The sequence below is a fragment of the Leucopleurus acutus genome (genome assembly GCF_964270905.1).
Source record: "Leucopleurus acutus genome assembly, chromosome: 10".
Taxonomy (NCBI): domain Eukaryota; kingdom Metazoa; phylum Chordata; class Mammalia; order Artiodactyla; family Delphinidae; genus Leucopleurus; species Leucopleurus acutus.
The window spans coordinates 40,913,434-40,936,390 of NC_139153.1; the positions used below are offsets into that span (position 1 = coordinate 40,913,434).

At 41.4% G+C, this 22,957-nt stretch overlaps 1 protein-coding gene across 1 annotated transcript in view; it reads right to left on the bottom strand.

Moving 5' to 3' along the window:
- PTPN23 (protein tyrosine phosphatase non-receptor type 23) overlaps window positions 1–22,957 on the bottom strand; it is a 41,395-nt gene that overhangs the window by 13,089 nt on the left and 5,349 nt on the right. The window contains exon 2 of the mRNA XM_082847274.1: window positions 20,386–20,460. Coding sequence (XP_082703400.1) covers window positions 20,386–20,460 — 75 coding nt within the window. The remainder of the gene's footprint in view (window positions 1–20,385; window positions 20,461–22,957) is intronic.

Consider the following 22,957-nt stretch of genomic DNA (forward strand, 5'->3'; position numbering starts at 1 on the left):
TAAAAAAGTCTAGGACAACTGAAATTATCAAGTCTAAGGAACAGAAAGAAAAATTATTGAAGTGAACAGAGCCTAAGGGACCTGTGAGACACCATCAAACAGATCAACATACACATTGTGGAAGTCCCAGAAGAAGAGAGAGAGAAAGGGGCAGAAAGAATATGTGAAGAAATAATGGCAAAAAATTTTCCAAATTTGACTAAAGACATGAAATATAAACATCCAAGAAGCTTAATGAACTTTAAGTAAAATGAACTCAGAGACCCACACCAAGAAAAAATTATAATCAAACTGTTGAAAGACAAAGAGAACCTGGGAAGCAGCACAAGAGAAGTGACTCATCAAATACAAGGAATCCTCAATGGGATTATCAGCAGATTTCTCATCAGAAACTTTGGAGAACTGAAGGCAGTAGGTTGATATATTCCAAGTGCTAAAAGAAAAACACTGTCAACCAAAAATCCTATATCTGGCAAAACTGAGGAGAAATCCTTCAAAACTGAGGAGAAATCAAAAGACATTCCCAGCTAAACAAAAACTGAGGGAATTCACCACCACTAGATCTGCCCTACAAGAAATGCTAAAAGGAGTCCTATAGACTGAATAAAAGGACACCTGATAGTAACTTGAAGCCATATGAAGAAGTCAAGATCCCAGTAAAGGTACGCTGTACATGGGCAATTATATAAGCTAATATTATAATAACACTGGTGTGTGACTCCACCTTTTGTTTTCTACATAAGAGGCTAACAGTTTTTAAAAATTCAATTTACACACAGTAGTCTTTAAAGAATATATCTCTAGCATATATAAACATACCAATTAATTATCCCTGCTTTGGGGGGAAGATACAATCTCCTACACTTTGAAATTATAAATAAAATTTTTATTTAAATCCTCTTTTGTTATTCAAAGAGAAACAGTTGTTTTTAACTACTTTCAAACAGAGTAGCAAATGAGATAATTCACCTTTCTGACAATTTTTTCTTCCTCTTAAGAACAGTGTCACCTTCTTTAAAAGGCAGGTAAGTTCCTCTACTTAAACATAATAAAGGCTATATATGAAAAGCCCTTGGCTAACATCATACCAAGTTAGTAAAAGACTGAAAACTTTTCCTCTCACACAAGAAACAAGACGGCAAGGATGCCCACATCAACCACTTGTATTATCACAGTACTGGAAGTTCCAGCCAGAGCAATCAGGCAAGAAAAAGAAATAAAAGGTATCCAGATCATCTCAATAGATGCAGAGAAAGCTTTTGACAAAATTCAACACCCATTTATGATAAAAACCCTGCAGAAAGTAGGCATAGAGGGAACTTTCCTCAACATAATAAAGGCCATATATGACAAGCCCACAACAAACATCATCCTCAATGGTGAAAAACTGAAAGCATTTCCACTAAGATCAGGAACAAGACAAGGTTGCCCACTCTCACCACTCTTATTCAACATAGTTTTGGAAGTTTTAGCCACAGCAATCAGAGAAGAAAAGGAAATAAAAGGAATCCAAATCGGAAAAGAAGAAGTAAAGCTGTCACTGTTTGCAGATGACATGATCCTATACATAGAGAATCCTAAAGATGCTACCAGAAAACTACTAGAGCTAATCAATGAATTTGGTAAAGTGGCAGGATACAAAATTAATGCACAGAAATCTCTGGCATTCCTATATACTAATGATGAAAAATCTGAAAGTGAAATCAAGAAAACACTCCCATTTACCAGTGCAACAAAAAGAATAAAATATCTAGGAATAAACCTACCTAAGGAGACAAAAGACCTGTATGCAGAAAATTATAAGACACTGATGAAAGAAATTAAAGATGATACAAATAGATGGAGAGATATACCATGTTCTTGGATTGGAAGAATCAACATTGTGAAAATGACTCTACTACCCAAAGCAATCTATAGATTCAATGCAATCCCTATCAAACTACCACTGGCATTTTTCACAGAACTAGAACAAAAAATTTTGCAATTTGTATGGAAACACAAAAGACCCCGAATAGCCAAAGCAATCTTGAGAACGAAAAAAGGAACTGGAGGAATCAGGCTCCCTGACTTCAGACTATACTACAAAGCTACAGTTATCAAGATGGTATGGTACTGGCACAAAAACAGAAAGATAGATCAATGGAACAGGATAGAAAGCCCAGAGATAAACCCATGCACATATGGACACCTTATCTTTGATAAAGGTGGCAGGAATGTACAGTGGAGAAAGGACAGCCTCTTCAATAAGTGGTGCTGGGAAAACTGGACAGGTACATGTAAAAGTATGAGATTAGATCACTCCCTAACACCATACACAAAAATAAGCTCAAAATGGATTAAAGACCTAAATATAAGGCCAGAAACTATCAAACTATTAGAGGAAAACATAGGCAGAACACTCTATGACATAAATCACAGCAAGATCCTTTCTGACCCACCTCCTAGAGTAATGGAAATAAAAACAAAAAAAAAAAACAAATGGGACCTAATGAAACTTCAAAGCTTTTGCACAGCAAAGGAAACCATAAACAAGACCAAAAGACAACCCTCAGAATGGGAGAAAATATTTGCAAATGAAGTAACCGACAAAGGATTAATCTCCAAAATTTACAAGCAGCTCAATAACAAAAAAACAAACAACCCAATCCAAAAATGGGCAGAAGACCTAAACAGACATTTCTCCAAAGAAGATATACAGACTGCCAACAAACACATGAAAGAATGCTCAACATCATTAATCATTAGAGAAATGCAAATCAAAACTACAATGAGATATCATCTCACACCAGTCAGAATGGCCATCATCAAAAAATCTAGAAACAATAAATGCTGGAGAGGGTGTGGAGAAAAGGGAACACTCTTGCACTGCTGGTGGGAATGTGAATTGGTTCAGCCACTATGGAGAACAGTATGGAGGTTCCTTAAAAAGCTACAAATAGAACTACCATATGACCCAGCAATCCCACTACTGGGCATATACCCTGAGAAAACCGAAATTCAAAAAGAGTCATGTACCAAAATGTTCATTGCAGCTCTATTTACAATAGCCCAGAGATGGAAACAACCTAAGTGCCCATCATCGGATGAATGGATAAAGAAGATGTGGCACATATATACAATGGAATATTACTCAGCCATAAAAAGAAACGAAATTGAGCTATTTGTAATGAGGTGGATAGAACTAGAGTCTGTCATACAGAGTGAAGTAAGTCAGAAAGAAAAAGACAAATAGTGTATGCTAACACATATATATGGAATTTAAGGAAAAAAAAATGTCATGAAGAACCTAGGGGTAAGGCAGGAATAAAGACGCAGACCTCCTAGAGAACGGACTTGAGGTTATGGGGAGGGGGAAGGGTGAGCTGTGACAGGGCGAGAGAGAGTCATGGACATATACACACTAACAAACGTAGTAAGGTAGATAGCTAGTTGGAAGCAGCCGCATGGCACAGGGATATTGGCTTGGTGCTTTGTGACAGCCTGGAGGGGTGGGATAGGGAGGGTGGGAGGGAGGGAGACGCAAGAGGGAAGAGATATGGGAACATATGTATATGTATAACTGATTCACTTTGTTATAAAGCAGAAACTAACACACCATTGTAAAGCAATTATACCCCAATAAAGATGTTTAAAAAAAAAAAAAAAGGTATCCAAATTAGAAAGGAAAAAGCAAAATTATCTCTTTTCACAGACATGAACTCATATGTAAAAATACCCTTAGAGATTGCACCAAAAAAATCTGTTAGAATTAATCAATGAATTCAGTGAAGTTTCAGGATACAGAATCAATACACAAAAATCACAATTAAAGAAAAGTTTTTTTTGAATTTCAAGTCCAATAGCATCAAAAAGAATAAATTACTTAGAAGTAAAATTAAGCAAGAAGGCCAAAGACTTGCATAGAGAAAACTACAAAACTTTGCTGAAAGAAATTAAAGACATAAATAAATGGAAAGATATCTGATACTCATGTATCAAAAGACTTAATATTAAGGTGGCAAGCCTCCCTAAAGTGATAGTTTTTGGATTTTACTTTTTTACAGATTCAGTGCAATCCACATCAAAATCCCAATGGCATTTTTTGCAGAAATAGAAAAATCCATCCTAAAAATTCATATGGAATCTCAAGGGACCACCCCCCACACCAAATAGCCAAAACAATCTTGAAAAAGAAGAACAAAACTGGAGATCCCACAATTCCTCATTTCAAAACCTATTACAAAGCTATAATAATCAAAACAGTTTGGTACTGGCAATAAAGACATATGGACCAATGGAGTAAAAGAGAGTGCCCAGAAATAAACCCTCAAATATGTGGTGTTATGGACTGAATAATGCCCCCCCTCACCAATTCATACTAAAGTCCTAACTCCCAGTATCTCCGAATGTGACTGTATTTTAGGAGATAGAGCCTTAAAGAGGTAATTACAGTGAAATGAGGTCCTAGAGGTGGGCCCTAATCCAATATGACTGTTGGCCTTCTACAGATATACATAGAGGGACAACCATGTGAAGATACAGGGAGAAGATGGTCATCCACAAGTCAAAGAAAGAATCCTTAGAAGAAGTCAGCTTTGCCAACACCTTGATCTCAGACTACTAGCCTCTACAACTGTGAGAAAATAAATTTCTGTTGTTTAAGTCAGCAGTCTGGGGTACTTGGTTATGGCAGCCAGAGCAAACTAATACACATAGTGAAATGATTTTTTTTTTTTGAAATGATTTTTGACAGGGGTGCCAAGACCATTCAATGGGGGACAGTCTTTTCAATTTATGGTGCTGGGAAAACTAAATATCTACATGCGGAAGAGTGAAGCTGGAAACTTTCTTTACACCATTTACAAAAATAAACTCAAAATGGAGCAAAGACCTAAATATAAGAGCTGAAACTATAAAACTCTTAGAAGAAATAAAAGGGAAAATCTTCGTGGCATTGAATTTGGCAATGATTTCTTGGATGTGACTTGAAGAGCACAAGCAACAACAAAAAAATTGTAAACTGGACTACATCAAAATTTAAAACTTCTGAGCATCAAAAGGACACAACCAACAAAGTAAAAAGGCAACCCATGGAATGGAAGAAAATATTTGCAAATCATATATCTGATAAGTGGTTAATATCCAGAATATATGAAGAACTCCTACAACTTAACAACAGAAACTCGATTCAAAAATGGATAAAAAGGGACTTCCCTGGTAGCGCAGTGGTTAGGAATCCGCCTGCCAATGCAGGGGACACGGGTTCGATCCCTGGTCTGGGAAGATCCCACATGCCGCGGAGCAACCAAGCCCATGCACCACAACTACAGAGCCTGTGCTCTAGAGCCCGAAAGCCACAACTACTGAGCCCACGTTCCACAACTACTGAAGCCCACGCGCCTGGAGCCCATGTTCTGCAACAAGAGAAGCCACTGCAATGAGAAGCCCACGCACCACAACTAGAGAAAGTCCACGCACAGCAACGAAAACCCAACACAGCCAAAACAAAAATGGATAAAGGGGATCAGAATCAAGATGGTGGAGTAGAAGAACATGGAATGTATCTCTTCCCACAAATACATCAAGAATACGTTTACAGATGGAACAATTCTCACACAACACCTACTGAACACTAGCAGAAGACCTCAAACACCTGAAAGGACAAGAAAGATGGCCACGTAACTGGGTACGGCAAAAGGAAAAAAAAATAAAGAGGAAGCAGATGGGTCCTGCACCCCTAGGAGGGAGCTGAAGGAGAGAGGTTCCCACACTCTGGGAAGTCCCCTCACCAGAGGACAGATCAGCAGGGACAGAAAAGAAGCTTCCAAGGCTCAGAGACAGCAACAACCAGTTAGTGGCAGGCAGGACAGCCAGAGATTACACAAATGGGCCGTGCCACTGCCCTGTGCATCCCAGCCTTAGAAGCACCTTTGCTGGTATGGGCAGGGGCTGGGTGCTGGAACGTGGGGTTTAGAGGACAGACCCGGGGAGAGGACTGCTGTTGGCTGCATGGAGACAGCCTAAAGGGGCTGGAGTGTGGGGCACAGCGACCAGGAGTGTTCATGGAAGAAGCCCAGGCTGCCACAGAAGCGAAGTGCCATTGTTAAGTGGCGCAGGAAGGGAGAGATGGGGCCACCATTGCAGCCTCTTTCCCCACCCACCAGCTCCTACCTCCATAGGCTCTGGCCGCTGCCCCAGCTCCCTTCTGCCTGGGCAGGCCAATGCACTCCAGCTGCCACCTCAGTTCCCTCCCACCTGGGCAGGCTCACAAGTTCCAGCCACTGCTTCAGCAGCCCTGGGCGCAGACACCAGTGGGTTGCCCACACACAGAGGTGGGGCTGAAATCACAGCTGAGCCCCAGGGGCCGTGTGACTTAGGAAGCAGAGATGAAATCTCTCCCTGTGGCTGAACGAACCGCAGATTTACACCTCCGCTGCCAGCTTTGTATATTCAGTGCCTGCAGAACATCTGAACAGAAAACTGGTGCTCCCATGGCTGGGACAGGTCTGGCCTTAGCAGCTGTGGGCATTGTGGGCATGTACACCAGGCGGCTGGGCTGAGCCAGGGTCTGAGCTGCCTCCATAGCACCCACAGAAGGTCCAGGTGCACGAGTACTGCAGTCTTGGGACCTGACTTCTGTGGATCTGCGCTGGTGGCATTGTGAAAACAAAACCTGAGAGGTACCAGGGAGGACTGCCAGCATACCTACGGTTGAGGTGGGGCCGAGGGCAGTGCCAATAACAGTGTACTCTGAGAGTCTGCACAATAGGTGAAAGGTGACACAATGGAACACACTCACAGGTGAACAGCTCAGGAGGAGGAGGAGTACTCAATGGCTCCTCTCCCAGTGGGAGCACCCCAATCCAACCTACCTTGCACCACATACCAGAAATGCAACTCAGAAACCGATCTGGGGGCTGCTACTCCAACAACTGGGGAGCACACCCTGCCCCAGACAAGGCAGTGAAAACCATAGAGCAAAGAGGAGGCCCTGCTCAATATCCAGTGCTGGCTCTGGTCAGCACATCAGTCACACCTCCTATCAAGGGGATGATAGCCAGCATACAGTGAGGAAAGAGGTGGCAGGCATCCATACTAAAAACAGCCCTCACATCCAAAAATATTAAGCCCACACAGGCTACACAGGGATGTTTTCACATAAAAATAGCCCTCCAAGACCACAGTAGATAATTGTTTCTCCTCAACTCGTTCAGCAAGAGAAATATAAGTAAAATGAAGAAGCAGAGGAACCACTCCCAATTAAAAGATCAAGAGAATACCCCTGAAAAACAAACAATGAAGCAGACCTCTTCAGTCTAATAGACACCAAGTTCAAAAAGGAGATAATGAGGGACTTCTCTGGTGGCGCAGTGCTTAAGAATCTGCCTGCCAATGCAGGGGACACAGGGAAAATTCCACATGCTGCAGAGCAGCTAAGCCCGTGCACCATAACTACTGAGCCTGCACTCTAGAGCCCGTGAGCCACAACTACTGAGCCCATGCACCACAACTCCTGAAGCTCATGCAGCTAGAGCCCATGCTCCGCAACAAGAGAAGCCACTACAATGAGAAGCCCGCACACCACAACAAAGAGTAGCCCCCACTCGCCACAACTAGAGAAAGCCCGCACAGCAACGAAGACCCAATGCAGCCAGAACTAAACAAAAATAAAAAAGGAGGGCTTCCCTGGTGGTGCAGTGGTTGAGAGTCTGCTTGCCGATGCAGAGGACATGGGTTCGTGCCCTGGTCCAGGAAGATCCCACATGCCGTGGAGCGGCTGGACCTGTGAGCCATGGCCATTAAGCCTGCGCATCCGGAGCCTGTGCTCCGCAACGGGAGAGGCCACAACAGTGAGAGGCCCGCGTACCGCAAAAAAATAAAAAAGGAGATAATGAAAATACTGAAGGAATTGAGAAAAGCTATCGACAGAAATGCAGACTACTGTAAAAAGGAACTAGAAATTATAAGGAGGAGCCAAGAAAAATTAGTGAATTCATTTGAAGAGATGAAAGCTGGACCAAAGGCTATGAACAGAGGAATGAATAATGCAGAACAAATAAGTGATCTAGAAGACAGAATAATGGAAATCACCCAATTAGAACAGCAGACAGAAACCCAAATGACAAAAAATGAAAGCAATATGAGACCTATGGGATAACATAAAGTGGGCCAATCTATGCATAATAGGGATCCCAGAAGGAGAAGAAAGAGAAAAAGGTAATGAAACTGTTTTTGAAAAAATTATGGCTGGAAACTTCCCAAACCTAAAGAAGGAAACATATCCAGATACAGGAAGCACAGAGGGCTCTGAACAAGATAAACCTAAACAGACCTACACCAAGACATATTTAAAAAAGTTAAAAATAAAGAGAAGGTTCTAAAGGCAACAAGAGAAAAACAAAGAATTAATTACAAGGGAACAACCATAAGGTTATCAGCTGATTTCTCTACAGAAATGCTGCAGGCCAGAAGGGAGTGGCAAGATATATTCAAAGTCCCAAAATGGAAAAATCTGCAACCTAGGATACTCTACCCAGCAAGATTATCATTTAGAACAGAAAGAGAGATAAAGAATTTCTCAGATAGCAAAAAGTAAAAGAATACAGCAATACTAAACCTATCCTAAAGGAAATATTGAAAGGTCTTCTCTAAGTAGAAAAGTAGAGGGAATTCCCTGGCAGTCCAGTGGTTAGGACTCTGTGCTGCCACTACAAGGGGCCTGTGTTTGATCCAGGGTCAGGAAAGTAAGATCCCACAGGCCGCATGGCACAGCCAAAAAATAAATAAATACGAAAAGCAGTAAGAATCTACAGGAAAGAGAAAATCATAATTGGCAAGTAAATCATTTAAACAAGAAAGTACACACACAGATTTTTAAAATAGTAAAAAAATTTTTGTGAAAGCAATGATAACCACAATGAATGGCAAAAGGATAAACATGAAGATGCAAAAGAGGACATCAAAATCATTAAATGTGGGAGAGGAGAGTAAGAAAATGTAGATTTTTTTTTCTATAAGGTGTTTGAGCCTATCTGACTACCAGTCTAAAGCAAGTAGATATAGGAAGGAGTTAACATACTTGAAAAACAGGGCAACCACATACAACAGATTCACAAAAAAACAAAAAGAAGAGAAGATAAGCGTAATACAAAAGAAAATCATCAAACCACAAAAGAAAAAAGAAAGGGACAAAGAAGAAATATAAAATCAACGGGAGTGCTCACTTCGGCAGCCATATACTAAAATTGGAACAATACAGAGAAGATTAGCATGGCCCCTGCACAAGGATGACACGCAAATTCATGAAGCGTTCTATATATTTTTTTGATACAGCCACTATGGAGAACAGTATGGAGGTTCCTTAAAAAACGAAAACTAGAACTACCATACGACCCAGCAATCCCACTACTGGGCATATATCCTGAGAAAACCATAATTCAAAGAGTCATGTACCACAATGTTCACTGCAGCTTTATTTACAATAGCCAGGACATGGAAGCAACCTAAGTGTCCATCAACAGATGAATGGATGAAGAAGATGTGGCACATATATACAATGGAATATTACTCAGCCGTAAAAAGAAACGAAATTGAGTTATTTGTAGTGAGGTGGATGGACCTAGAGTCTGTCATACAGAGTGAAGTAAATCAGAAAGAGAAAAACAAATACCACATGCTAACATATATATGTGGAATTTAAAAAAAAAGTTATGAAGAACCTAGGGGCAGGACAGGAATAAAGACGCAGACATAGAGAATGGACTTGAGGGCACGGGGAGGAGGAAGGGTAAGTTGGGACAAAGTCAGAGAGTGGCATGGACTTATATATACCACCAAATGTAAAATAGATAGCTAGTGGGAAGCAGCCGCATAGCACAGGGAGATCAGCTTGGTGCTCTGTGACCACCTAGAGGGGTGGGATAAGGAGGGTGGGAGGGAGAGCAAAGGGGGAGGAGATATGAGGATATATGTATATGTATAGCTGATTCACTTTGTTATAAAGCAGAAACTAACACACCATTGTAAAGCAATTACACTCCAATAAAGATGTAAAAAAATATATAATAGAAATAAAAAAAAATCAATGGGAAAACAAGGTTTAAAATGGCAATAAATACATACTTATCAATAATTACCTTAAATGTCAATGGACTAAAGGCTCCAATCAAAAGAAACAGAGTGGCAGACTGGATTAAAAAAATAAGAGCCTACAATATGCTGCCTACAAGAGACCCACTTTGGGGCAAAGGACACACATAGATTAAAAGTGAGGGGATGGAAAAAGACATTTCATGCAAACGGAAATGACAAGAAAGCAGGGGTCACAATACACATATCAGACAAAATAGACTTTAAAACAAAGGCTATAAAGACAGATAAAGAAGGACACTGTACAATGATAAAAAGATCAACACAAGGAGAGGATATTACACTTGTCAACATATATGCACCCAACACAGGAACACCCAAATAAATAAAACAAATACTAACAGACATAAAGGGAGAAACTAACAAGAATACATTAACAGTAGGAGACTTTAATACCCCACTCACATCAATGGACAGATCTTTGAGACAGAAAATCAATAAGGCAACAAAGATCCTAAATAATACAATAGAAAAGTTAAACTTAATTGATATCTTCAGGACATTACATCCAAAAAAACCCAGAATACACATTCTTTTCAAGTGCACATGGAACATTCTGTAGGACTGACCATATACTAGGGCACAAAACAAGCCTCAACAAATTTAATAGTATAGAAATTATTTCAAGCCTCTTTTCTGACCACAACAGCATGAAACTAGAAATCAACCACAGAGAAAGAAACAAGAAAAAACCAATTACATGGAGACTAAACAACATACTACTAAAAAAACCAAAGGGTCAACAAGAAAAATCAAAGAAATTAAAAAATACCTTGAGGCAGGGCTTCCCTGGTGGCTCAGTGGTTGAGAGTCTGCCTGCCAATGCAGGGGACACAGGTTCGTGCCCCGGTCCGGGAAGATCCCACATGCCGCAGTGCGGCTGGGCCCGTGAGCCATGGCCGCTGACCCTGCGCGTCCGGAGCCTGTGCTCCGCAATGCGAGAGGCCACAACAGTGAGAGGCCTGCGTACCACAAACAAAAAAAAACCAAAAACCTTGAGGCAAATGACAATGAAAACACAACCATAAATATCTCTGGGATGCAGTTCTTAGATGCAGTTCTTAGAGGGAAGTTCATAGCAATACAGGCCTTCCTTAAGAAACAGGAAAAATCTCAAATAAACAACCTAGCCCACCATCTAAAAGAATTAGGAAAAGAAGTACAAACAAAACTGAAAGTCAGCAGAAGGAAGGAGATAATAAAGATCAGAGAGGAAATAAATAAAACAGAGATAAAAGAACAAGACAAAAAAATCAATAAAACCAAGAGCTGGTTTTTTGAAAGGGTAAACAAGATTGACAAACCTCTAGCCAGGCTCACCAAGAAGAAAAGAGAGAAGACACAAACAAAATAAGAAATGAAAGAGGAGAAATCACAACAGATACTGCAGAAATACAAAAAGCCGTAAGAGAATACTATGAATAATTATAGGCCAACGAATTTGACAACCTCAAAGAAATGGACAACTTTCTAGAAACATACAGCCCATCAAAACTGAATGAATGGGCTTCCCTGGTGGCGCAGTGGTTGACAATTTGCCTGCCAATGCAGGGGACATGGGTTCGAGCCCTGGTCTGGGAAGATCCCACATGCCGCGGAACAACTAGGCCCGTGAGCCACATCTACTGATCCTGTGCGTCTGGAGCCTGTGCTCCACAACACGAGAGGCCGCAACAGTGAGAGGCCCGTGCACTGCAATGAAGAGTGGCCCCCGCTCGCTGCAACTAGAGAAAGCCCATGCACAGAAACGAAGACCCAACACACACCCTGATACCAAAACCAAAGACACTACCAAAAAAGAAAATTACAGGTCAATATCTTTGATGAATATAGACACAAAAATTCTCAAACCAAATCCAAGAATACATAAAACAGGTCATACACCACAATCAAGTTGGATTCATCCCAGGGTCACAAAGATGGTTCAACATACACAAGTCAATCAATGTGATACACCACATTAACAAAAGAAAGGACAGAAACCAGGACTTTCTTGGTGGCCCAGTGGTTAAGACTCCATGCTTCCACTGCAGGGGGCATGGGTACAATCCCTGGTCAGGGAACTAAGATCCCATGTGCCACATGGCATGGCCAAAAAAAACAAAACGGGGGGGTGAGGGGCAGAAATGACAGAAGCTACATGATCATCTCAAAAGATACAGAAAAAGAATTTTATAAAATTCAACATCCATTCATGATAAAAACCCTTACAAAAGTGGGTATAGAGGGAATATAACTCGACATAATAAAAGCTATTTATGAACTTCCCTGGTGGTGCAGTGATTAAGAATCCGCCTGCCAAAGCAGGGAACATGGGTTTGAACCCTGGTCCTGGAAGATCCCACATGCCACAGAGCAACTAAGCCCGTGCGCCACAACTACTGAGCCTTGCTCTAGAGCCTGCAAGCCACAACTACTGAGACCATGTGCCACAACTACTGAAGCCTGAGGGCCCAGAGCCCGTGCTCCGCAACAAGAGAAGCCACCACAATGAGAAGCCTGCTTGCCGCAACTAGAGAAAGCCAGCGTGCAGCAATGAAGACCCAACGCAGCCAAAATTTTAAAAAAATAAGTTTTTAAAAAAAAAACACCTCATGGTAACTGCAAACTGAAAATCTATAATAGATACACACACACAAAAAAAGAAGAAGGAATCCAAATAAAACACTACAGTCAGTCATCAAATCACAAGAGAACAAAAGGGTAGAAAAAAGACTTACAAAAACAAATAAAAGGGGCTTCCCTGGTGGCACAGTGGTTAAGAATCCACCTGCCAATGCAGGGGACACGGGTTCGAGCCCTGGCCTGGGAAGATCCCACATGCCATGGAGTAACTAAGCCCGTGCGCCACAACTACTGGGCCTGAGCTCTAGAGCCTGCAAGCCACAACTACTGAGCCCATGTGCCACAACTACTGAAGCCTGCGCGCTTAGAGCCCGTGCTCCGCAACGAGAGAAGCCACGACAATGAGAAGCCCATGCACAGCAGTGAAGAGTAGCCCCCGCTCACCACAACTAGATAAAACCCACGCACAACAACGAAAACCCAACACAGCCAAAAATTAATTAATTAAAAAACAACAACAAATCCAAAACAATTAACAAAATGGCAATAAGAACATAATATCGATAATTACCTTAAACATAAACAGATTAAATGCTCCAACCAAAAGACACAGACTGCTTGAATGGATACAAAAACAAGACCCATTTATATGCTGTCTACAAGAGACCCACTTCAGATCTAGGGACACATACAGGCTGAAAATGATGATACGGAAAAAGGTATTCCATGCAAATGGAAATCAAAAGAAAGCTGGAGTAGCAATACAGTAAGTCCCCTACAAACCTTCAAGTTGCAAACTTTCAAAGACGTGAACGTGCATTCTCATGTCTAATCATGTAAGTCAGTTCATGTGTCTGGCGTACATTGTCACATGCGTGCATCTTCTACTGGTGGCTGTGTTTTTGTGTACTTTACTGTACAGTACTGTATAGAGTACAGTAGTACAGTATCTTTATTTCCAGCCCAGGATGTCCGGAAGCAAGCATAAATGCAGCGGTGGTGTAGCTGGTACGGTACTACCCAAACATCACTGGAACATTTTTTTCAAGACGGTAGATGGAATTGAAGGAATCAGAACCTGCACCGTCAACTTCAGGCGTGAGTGAAACTGCAGCTTGCCCTCCATCTCCTATTGCTGATAATCCATCAGCCCTACCATCTCCCACCTCCTCTCCCTCCTCCAGTCAGTAACTCTTCTTGCCTGTTCACTCGATACCAGCCCCTATATGCAGTTGTTGTACTGTATTACTGTACTTTTCAAGGTACTATATTGTAAGATTAAAAATGTTTTCTTTATTTTTTGTGGGTTTTTTTAATGTATTATTTGTGTGAAAAGTATTATAAACCTAACACAGTACAGTACTATACAGCTGACTGTGTTAGCTGGGTACCTAGGCTAACTCTGTTAGACTTACAAACAAAACGGGACTTACGAACACACTCTTGGAACAGAACTCGTTCGTATGTAGGGGACTTACTATACTCATACCAGATAAAACAAACTTTAAAATAAAGAGTGTTATAAGAGACAAAGAAGGACACTACATAATGATCAAGGGATCAATCCAAAAAGAAGATATAACAATTGTAAATATATATGCACCCAACACAGGAGCACATCAATATATAAGGCAAATACTAACAGCCATAAAAGGAGAAAGCAACAGTAACACAGTAATGGTGGGGGACTTTAACACCCCACTTTCATCAAGGGACAGATCATCCAGACAGAAAGTCAATAAGGAAACACAGTCCTTAAGACACATCAGACCAGATGAACTTAATTGATATTTATAGTGCATTCCATCCAAAAGCAGCAGAATACAGATTCTTTTCAAGTGCACATGGAACATTCTCCAAGACTGATCACACGCTGGGCCACAAAGCAAGCCTTAGTAAAGTTAAGAAAATTAAATCATATCAAGCGTCTTCTCTGGCCACAAGACTGAGATTAGAAATCAACTACAAGGGGAAAATGATAAAAAACACTAACACATGGAGGCAAATAATATGGTACTAAACCATCAATGGATCACTGAATAAATCAAAGAGGAAATCAAAAAATACCTAGAGAAAAATGAAAATGAAAGCACAATGATCCAAAACCTATGGGACACAGCAAAAGCAATTCTAAAAGGGAAGTTTAGAGCAATACAATCTTACCTCAGGAAACAAGAAAAATCTCAAACAACCTATCCTTACACCTAAAGCAACTAGAGAAAGAAGAACAAACAAAACGAGAAGTTAGTAGAAGGAACGAAATCATAAAGACCACAGCAGAAATAAATGAAATAGAGATGGAGAGAACAATAGAAAAGATCAAAGAAACTAAAAGCTGGTTCTTTGAAAAGATAAACAAAATTGATAAACCTTTAGCCAGTTTCATCAAGGAAAACAGGGACAGGGCTCAAATCAGTAAAATTAGAAATGAAAACTAAGTTACAACTGACAGCACAGAAATATTGGGTTGGCCAAAAAATTTGGTCGGTTTTAAGTAAAAATAAAAGACACACTTTTCATTTTCACCAAGAACTGTATTCAACAATGTATTCGGTAACCAAACGAACTTTTTGGCCAACCCAATACAAAGAATCACAAGCGACTACTACATGCAGCTATATGCCAATAAAATGGAAACATAGAAGAAATGGACAAATTCTTAGAAAGGTATAATCTTCTAAGACTGAACCAGGAAGAATGAGAAAATATGAACAGACCAATCACAAGTACTGAAATTGAAACTGTGATTTAAAAACTCCCAACAAACAAAGTCCAGGACCAGATGGCTTCACAGGCAAATTCTATCAAACATCTAGAGAAAAGAGTTAATACCTGTCCTTCTAAAACTATTCCAAAAAATTGCAGAGGAAGGAACACTCCCAAACTCATTCTATAAGGCCACCATCCAGAAAGTGTCCAGAAAGTAGACATACAGGGAACACACCTCAACATAATAAAGGCCATATATGACAAATCTATACCTAACATCAAACTCAATGGTGAAAAGCTGAAAACATTTCCTCTAAGATCAGGAACAAGACATGGATGCCCACTCTTGCCATTTTTATTCAACATAGTTATGGAAGTCCTAGCCGTGGTGATCAGAGAAGAAGAAGAAATAAAAGGAATCCAAATTGGAAAAGAAGAAGTAAAACTGTCAACTGTTTGTAGATAACATGATACTATACACAGAAAATCCTAAAGATGTCACCAGAAAACTACTAGAGGTCATCAATGAATTCGTAAAATTGCAGGATACAAAACTAATACACAGAAATCTGTTGCATTTCTATATACTAACAACAAAAGATCAGAAAGATTAATCAAGGAAACGATCCCATTTACCATCACAACAAAAAGAACAAAATACCTAGGAATAAACCTACCTAAGGAGGCAAAAGACCTGTACTCAGAAAACAATAAGATATTGATGAAAGAAATTAAATATGACACAAACAGATGGAGAGATATACCATGTTCTTGGATTGGAAAAATCAATACTGTGAAAATGACTATACTACCCAAAACAATCTACAGATTTAATGCAATCCCTATCAAATTACCAATGGCATTTTTCACAGAATTAGGAAAAAAAAAATTTTTTTAATTTTTTTTTTTGATGTGGACCATTTTTAAACTCTTTATTGAATTTGTTACAATATTGCTTCTGTTTTATGTCTTTGGTTTTTTTGGCCATGAGGCATGTGGGATCCTAGCTCCCCAACTGGGGATCAAACCCATACCCCCTGCATTGGAAGGCGACGTCTTAACCACTGGACCGCGAGGGAAGTCCCTAGAACAAAAAATTTTACAATTTGTATGGAAACACAAAAGACCCCAAATACCCAAAGCAATCTTGAGAAAGAAAAACAGAGCTGGAGGAATCAGGCTCCCTGACTTCAGACTATACTACAAAGCTACAGTAATCAAAACAGTATGGTACTGACACAAAAACAGAAATACAGATCAATGGAACAGGATAGAAAGCCCAGTGATAAACCCACACACCTATGGTCACCTAATCTATGACAAGGGAGGCAAAAATATACAATGGAGAAAAGACAGTCTCTTCAATAAATGTGTGGGAACTGCTGGGAAAACTGGACAGCTACATGCAAAAGAATAAAATTAGAACGCTCCCTAACACCATACACAAAAATAAACTCAAAATGTATTAAAGGGGCTTCCCTGGTGCTGCAGTGGTTAAGAATCCGCCTGCCAATGCAGGGGACATGGGTTCAAGCCCTGGTCTGGGAAGATCCCACATGCCATGGAGCAACTAAGCCCGTGCACCACAACTACTGAGGCTGCGCTCTAGAGCTCGCGAGCCACAACTACTGAAGCCCACGTGCCTACAGCCTGTGCTCCGCCACAAGAGAAGCCACCACAATGAGAAGCCCGCGCACCACAATAAAGAGTAGCCCCTGCTCGCCGCAACTAGAGAAAGCCCGCGCGCAGCAACAAAGACCTGATGCAGCCAAAAATTAATTAATTAATTTTTTTTAATTAATTAATTTTTAAAAATGTATTAAAGACCCGAATGTAAGGCCAGACACTATAAAATTTTTAGAGGAAAACATAGGCAGAACACTTTTTGACATAAACCACAGCAAGATCTTTTTCTATCCATCTCCTGGAGTAATGGAAATAAAAACAAACATAAACAAATGCAACCTGATTAAACTTAAAAACTTTTGCACAGCAAAGGAAACCATAAATAAAACAAAAAGACAACCCTCAGAATGGGAGAAAATATTTGCAAATGAAGCAACTGACAAGGAATTAATCTCCAAAATATACAAACAGCTCATGCAGCTCAATATCAAAAAAACAAATAACCTAATCAAAAATGGGCAGAATATCTAAATAGACATTTCTCCAAAGACGACATAGAGATGGCCAAAAAGCACATGAAAAGATGCTCAACATCACTATCAAAGAAATGCAAATCAGAACTACAATGAGGTTATCACCTCACACTGGTGAGAATGGCCATCATCAAAAAATCTACAAACAATAAATGCTGGAGAGGGTATGGAGAAAAGGGAACCCTTCTACACTGTTGGTGGGAATGTAAATTGGTACAGCCACTATTGAGAACAGTATGGAGGTTCCTTAAAAAACTAAAAATAGAGCTACCATATGATCCAGCAATCCCACTCCTGGGCATATATCCAGAGAGAGCAATTGTTTGAAAGGATACATGCACCCCAATGCTCCCTGCAGCACTATTTAAAATAGCCAAGACATGGAAGCAACCAAAATGTCCATCGACAAATGAATGGCTAAAGAAGATGTGGGGTGTGTGTGTGTGTGTGTATAAATAAACACACACACACACATATATAATGGAATATTACTCAGCCATATAAAATTATGCTATTTGCAGCAACATGGATGGACCTAGAGATGATCATACCAACTGAAATCAGACAGAGGAAGACAAATATCATGTTATCACTTATAGGTAGATATGAAAAACTGATACAAATGAACTAATTTACAAAACAGAAACAGACTCACAGACTTAGAAAACAAACTTAGGATTACCGAAGAGGAAAGGTGGGGGAGGAGGAATATATTAGGAGGTTGGGATTAACCTGTATACACTAATATATATAAAATAGATAATCAGCAAGGACCTACTGTATAGCACAGGGAGCTCTACTCAACACTCTGTAATAACCTACATGGGAAAAGAATCCGAAAAAGAATAGATATATGTATATGTATTACTGGATCAGGTTGCTGTACACCTAAAACAAACACAACGTGGTAAATCAACTATACTCCAACATAAAATAAAAATTTAAAAAAAAAAGAAAAGAAAAAAAGAAATGCCTACTCTATTCCCCTCAGGCCTCGGTGACCTTGGCTGGTGTCACATTCCTAAAGCCTGAGCAGGCTTGGGTCCCGAGGCTGGACTGTTATGGGGCTGAGGGAGCTGGGGAGGATGTGCCAGCAAATGAGCCCCCCCTCCACCCCCGCAGACATATAGTGCCTGGTCCCTCTGCACGAAACCACAATCTCCAGATCCAGGTGGGCCCTCCTACAGTTAAACCAAGTCTAGTGTACCCAAAGAATGTTGGACCCTCTGGGCTGAAACAGCTTTGAAAAGTCAGCTGGCCTCCAAGTCTCCTGGTGGGGGGATTCCCACCTCCAGCCTCCTTCCTTAGAGTTACCCCACCTACGTACACCACCCCACCTACATACAACACCACAGCGGTTTGGCAGGGGTTGGGATTTGTCTTGGGGGTGAAAGGTAAGGGGGAAGAAGTAATGGAACAGAAGCCTGAAAGGTTCGAAAGGATACATGCACCCCAATATTCACTGCAGTGCTGTTTACAATAGCCAAGACATAGAAGAAACCTAAATGTCCACCGACAGATGAATGGATAAAGAAGATGTGGGACAGGACTTTCCCTGATGGCACAGTGGTTAAAAATCCGCCTGCCAATGCAGGGGACACAAGTTCAATCCCTCGTCCAGGAAGATCCCACATGCTGTGGAGCAACTAGGCCCATGCGTCACAACTTCTGAGACTGCGCTCTAGAGCCCACGAGCCACAACTACTGAGCCCACGCACTGCAACTACTGAAGTCTGTGCACTCTAGGGCCTGTGTACCGCAACTACTGAGCCTGTGTGCCACAACTACTGAAGCCCGCACGCCTACAGCCCACACTCCACAACAAGAGAAGCCACCACAATGAGAGGCCCGTGCGCCGCAACAAAGAGTAGTTCCTGTACGCTGCAACTAGAGAAAGCCCACGCACAGCAACAAAGACCCAATACAGCCAAAAATAACTAATTTTTTAAAAAAATTTGCTACATATATACAATGGAATATTACTCAGCCATTAAAAAGAATAAAATAATGTCATGTGCAGCAACATGATGAACCAGGAGATTACCACACTAAGTGAAGTAAGTCAGACAGAGACAAATATCATATGATATCACTTCTATGTGGAATCTTAAAAAAAAGATACAAATGAACTTATCTACAAAACAGAAAAAAACTCACAGACTTATAAAACAAACTTATGGTTACCAAAAGGGAAAGGTGGTGGGGGAAGGATAAACTGGGAGTTTGGGACTGACATATACACACTACTATATTTAAAACAGATAATCAACAAGGACCTACTGTATAGCACAGGGAACTCTACTCAATATTGTGTAATAACCTAAATGGGAAGAGAATTTGAAAAAGAACAGATATCTGTATAACTGAATTACTTTACTGTACACCTGAAACTAACACAATATTGTAAATCAACTATACTCCAATATAAAATAAAACTTAAAGAAAAATTATTAGATAAACCAAGAAAAAAATACCACTGTTGTATGCTCACTGATACAGAAACATATCCACAGTATGTTAAGTGAAAAAGGCAGGCTACATAGGCAGTATAGGTGGTACGTGGTCCTACTGTGGTTTTATATAGTATATATAAATAACATTAAAATATATATATATATATATATATATATACAAAAAAATTGTGAAAAGGGTTTTTTCTTTTGCTTTTTGATTTTAGTATTTTCAAATTTTTCTATCATTAATTTTGCTGCTTTTACAGAGGAAAAAATACTGAATTAAAATAAGAAGACAGTTCTAGGTGGTTTCTTTACTTCCCTATCAAGCCAATTCTGTCCACACCTGCATAAAAACACTATCCTCCTACCTGTCTGAGCAACTCCAGCTTCTTCAGTTCCTCATTGTAGGCTTCTGGATTCTCTCCATAATTCTTCTGGACAAACTAGGGAGAGAGAGAGAAGATTGTAAACCAGGGATAGAGCATACTGCCCTGCTCCCGCTCCTGCCCTCCGAGTCCTCGGCAATCACCAGTCAGGGCTCAGGATGGAGTCCAGACCCACAACCACGAGCTCATCTCCTGGGCCACAAGAAACTTGACCTCAGTAATGGGACAGCACCAAGATGCTGACTGCGGGAGCCTCCTCCATTGAACAAAATGGAAAAGAAGACTGGACAACCTGAATGGAACACCCTGGCTGGCCCTCATCATGCTGCAGCCCTCTCTCTATGAAGCCCAGGACTCTGCCAGCTCAGGAAGCTGGGGAACTCAGCTGTCTGAAATGGGATCCTACTGAGCATCCCAAAATGGGCCACAAATTCAAGCCTCCCTCAAGTACTGGTCCCTGGTGTGTCCTGGGGTCACAGTCATAATCCTGACCCAACAGCAAATGTAGTAGGAAGAAGAACCAAAGAAGAGTGGGAGCGCAAAGCCTTCTTCACCAGTCCGCCTTCCTGCGGAAAGGGCACCACAAAAGTAAGTGATCTCATTGGTGAGGAAAGGCCTGTGGATGTGTGATGGGAATGACCCAGACAGGGGGAGGGGAGAGGAGGGGGCCCATATCAGAGAAGGGACTGGCATGCCTGCCCACAACAGCACTCACCACCTCTTGGACAGTGAGCACACTCACCAGCCTGGAGGCACGGCCTGGACCAAAGGGCCCCTTGTTCACCTAAGATCAACAGACTAAGGCAGCTGGAACTACTCCTGTTGCAGGAGGTCCTGTGGGACAGAGGCCGAAGGGATTGGAGGGATATCTGAGAGTCCTAGAAACAAGGCTTCACCTGACATCGCTGAGAACATCTGTCCCTGTAGTCACACAATGGTAAAGGGGAGAGAGATGCTGCCTCCACTGCCAGCAAACTGTCCCTAGAGGAAACCTTCTACCTGTCTCATTCCTCCTCCAAGATCAGCAGCAAACACTTACTGAGCTCCTACCCACAGGCCAAACACTGTGCCAAGTGCCTAATAAGTCACTCAATCCTAACAACAACCCAAAGAAGCAGACATCATCATCGTCACCATTTTACAGATGAGGAAATGAGGAAACTGAGGCACAGAAGTTAAGGCATTTGCCGAGGTCACACAGCACCAATAACTGATGGGGCAGTGACTGAAATCCAGGCATTTGGGCTCCAGAGCCCATATTCTTAACCACACATTAGACCAATCCATTTCTATTTTTTAAACATGGTTCTCATAAAACAAAAAATGGGAAGCAAAAATGAATCGCCAGCCACACAATGAGTCAGTGGAGCAGACAGGCTATTGTTTAAATTCTGATAAAATCCTCCATGGCTTGATCACTCCCCCTACTGAACAGAGGAAAGAGGCGGCTGAAGGTTCTAGAGTAAAGGACAGAGACCATCTCTCAGTCATTCTCTCTATAGCTCACACCTCTGCACAGCTCAGAACAAGGTCTGGTCAGGATTTGAAGGTCACAGCAGAGTCTGAGAAGGAAGGCCCAGCAGCAGGTAGAGCCTGGGCCTTGGCACCCCAGATCAAGAGTAAGATACTAGAAGGCACTGACAGGACCCCAGCACAGCTACACAACTAACAGCTGGTGGGGGTTAGGAGGATCAGGGAACCTCCAGAGCCCAGCCAGGCTTTGGAGTAGCTGGGAATCCTTTTCTGAGGGAACAATGAGACCTATGAACAGTTTTATGCTGAAAGCATGTCCAGGGTTCAGAGTCACGGCAGGGGGCAAAACGGCGAGGAAGGAGTTATAAGTGAAAACAATAAAACAGAATGAAAAGACCACTTCCAGAGAGAAATACCAAGACTGAGTAAGTCCTGGCTATGCCCCTGGGTTGCTTTGAGATCTGTCTGGGCTTGGTTTTTCACCTGTAAAATGGAGTTAATATTATCTGCTATGGGGCTTCCCTGGTGGCTCAGTGGTTAAGAATCCACCTGCCAATGCAGGGGACACGGGTTCGATCTCTGGTCCGGGAAGATGCCACATGCCATGGAGCAACTAAGCCCGTGCGCCACAACTACTGAGCCTGTGCTCTAGAGCCACAACTACTGAGCCCACGCACCAAAACTACTGAGGGCCACACACCTAGCGCCCGTGCTCCGCAACAAGAGAAGCCACCGCAATGAGAAGCCCGCGCACCGCAACGAAGAGTAGCCCCCACTCGCCGCAACTAGAGAAAGACCGTGCATAGCAACGAAGGCCCAATGCAGTCAAAAATAAATAAATAAAATAAATAAATTTTTTTTTAATTATTTTAAAAAATTACCTGCTATGTCTAACTCACAGAGCTGTCATAGGTCTTGAGCTATTCACTAAACAGAGGAAGAGGATGCTAAGTTGAAAATATTGTTTACAATATGCCAAGACCTGTACTAGGGACTCACATGCATTAACTCTTGATTCCCACAAGCTTATAAGGTATATTAGTCCATGTTACAGGTGAGAAAAATGAGGCCCAGGTTAATG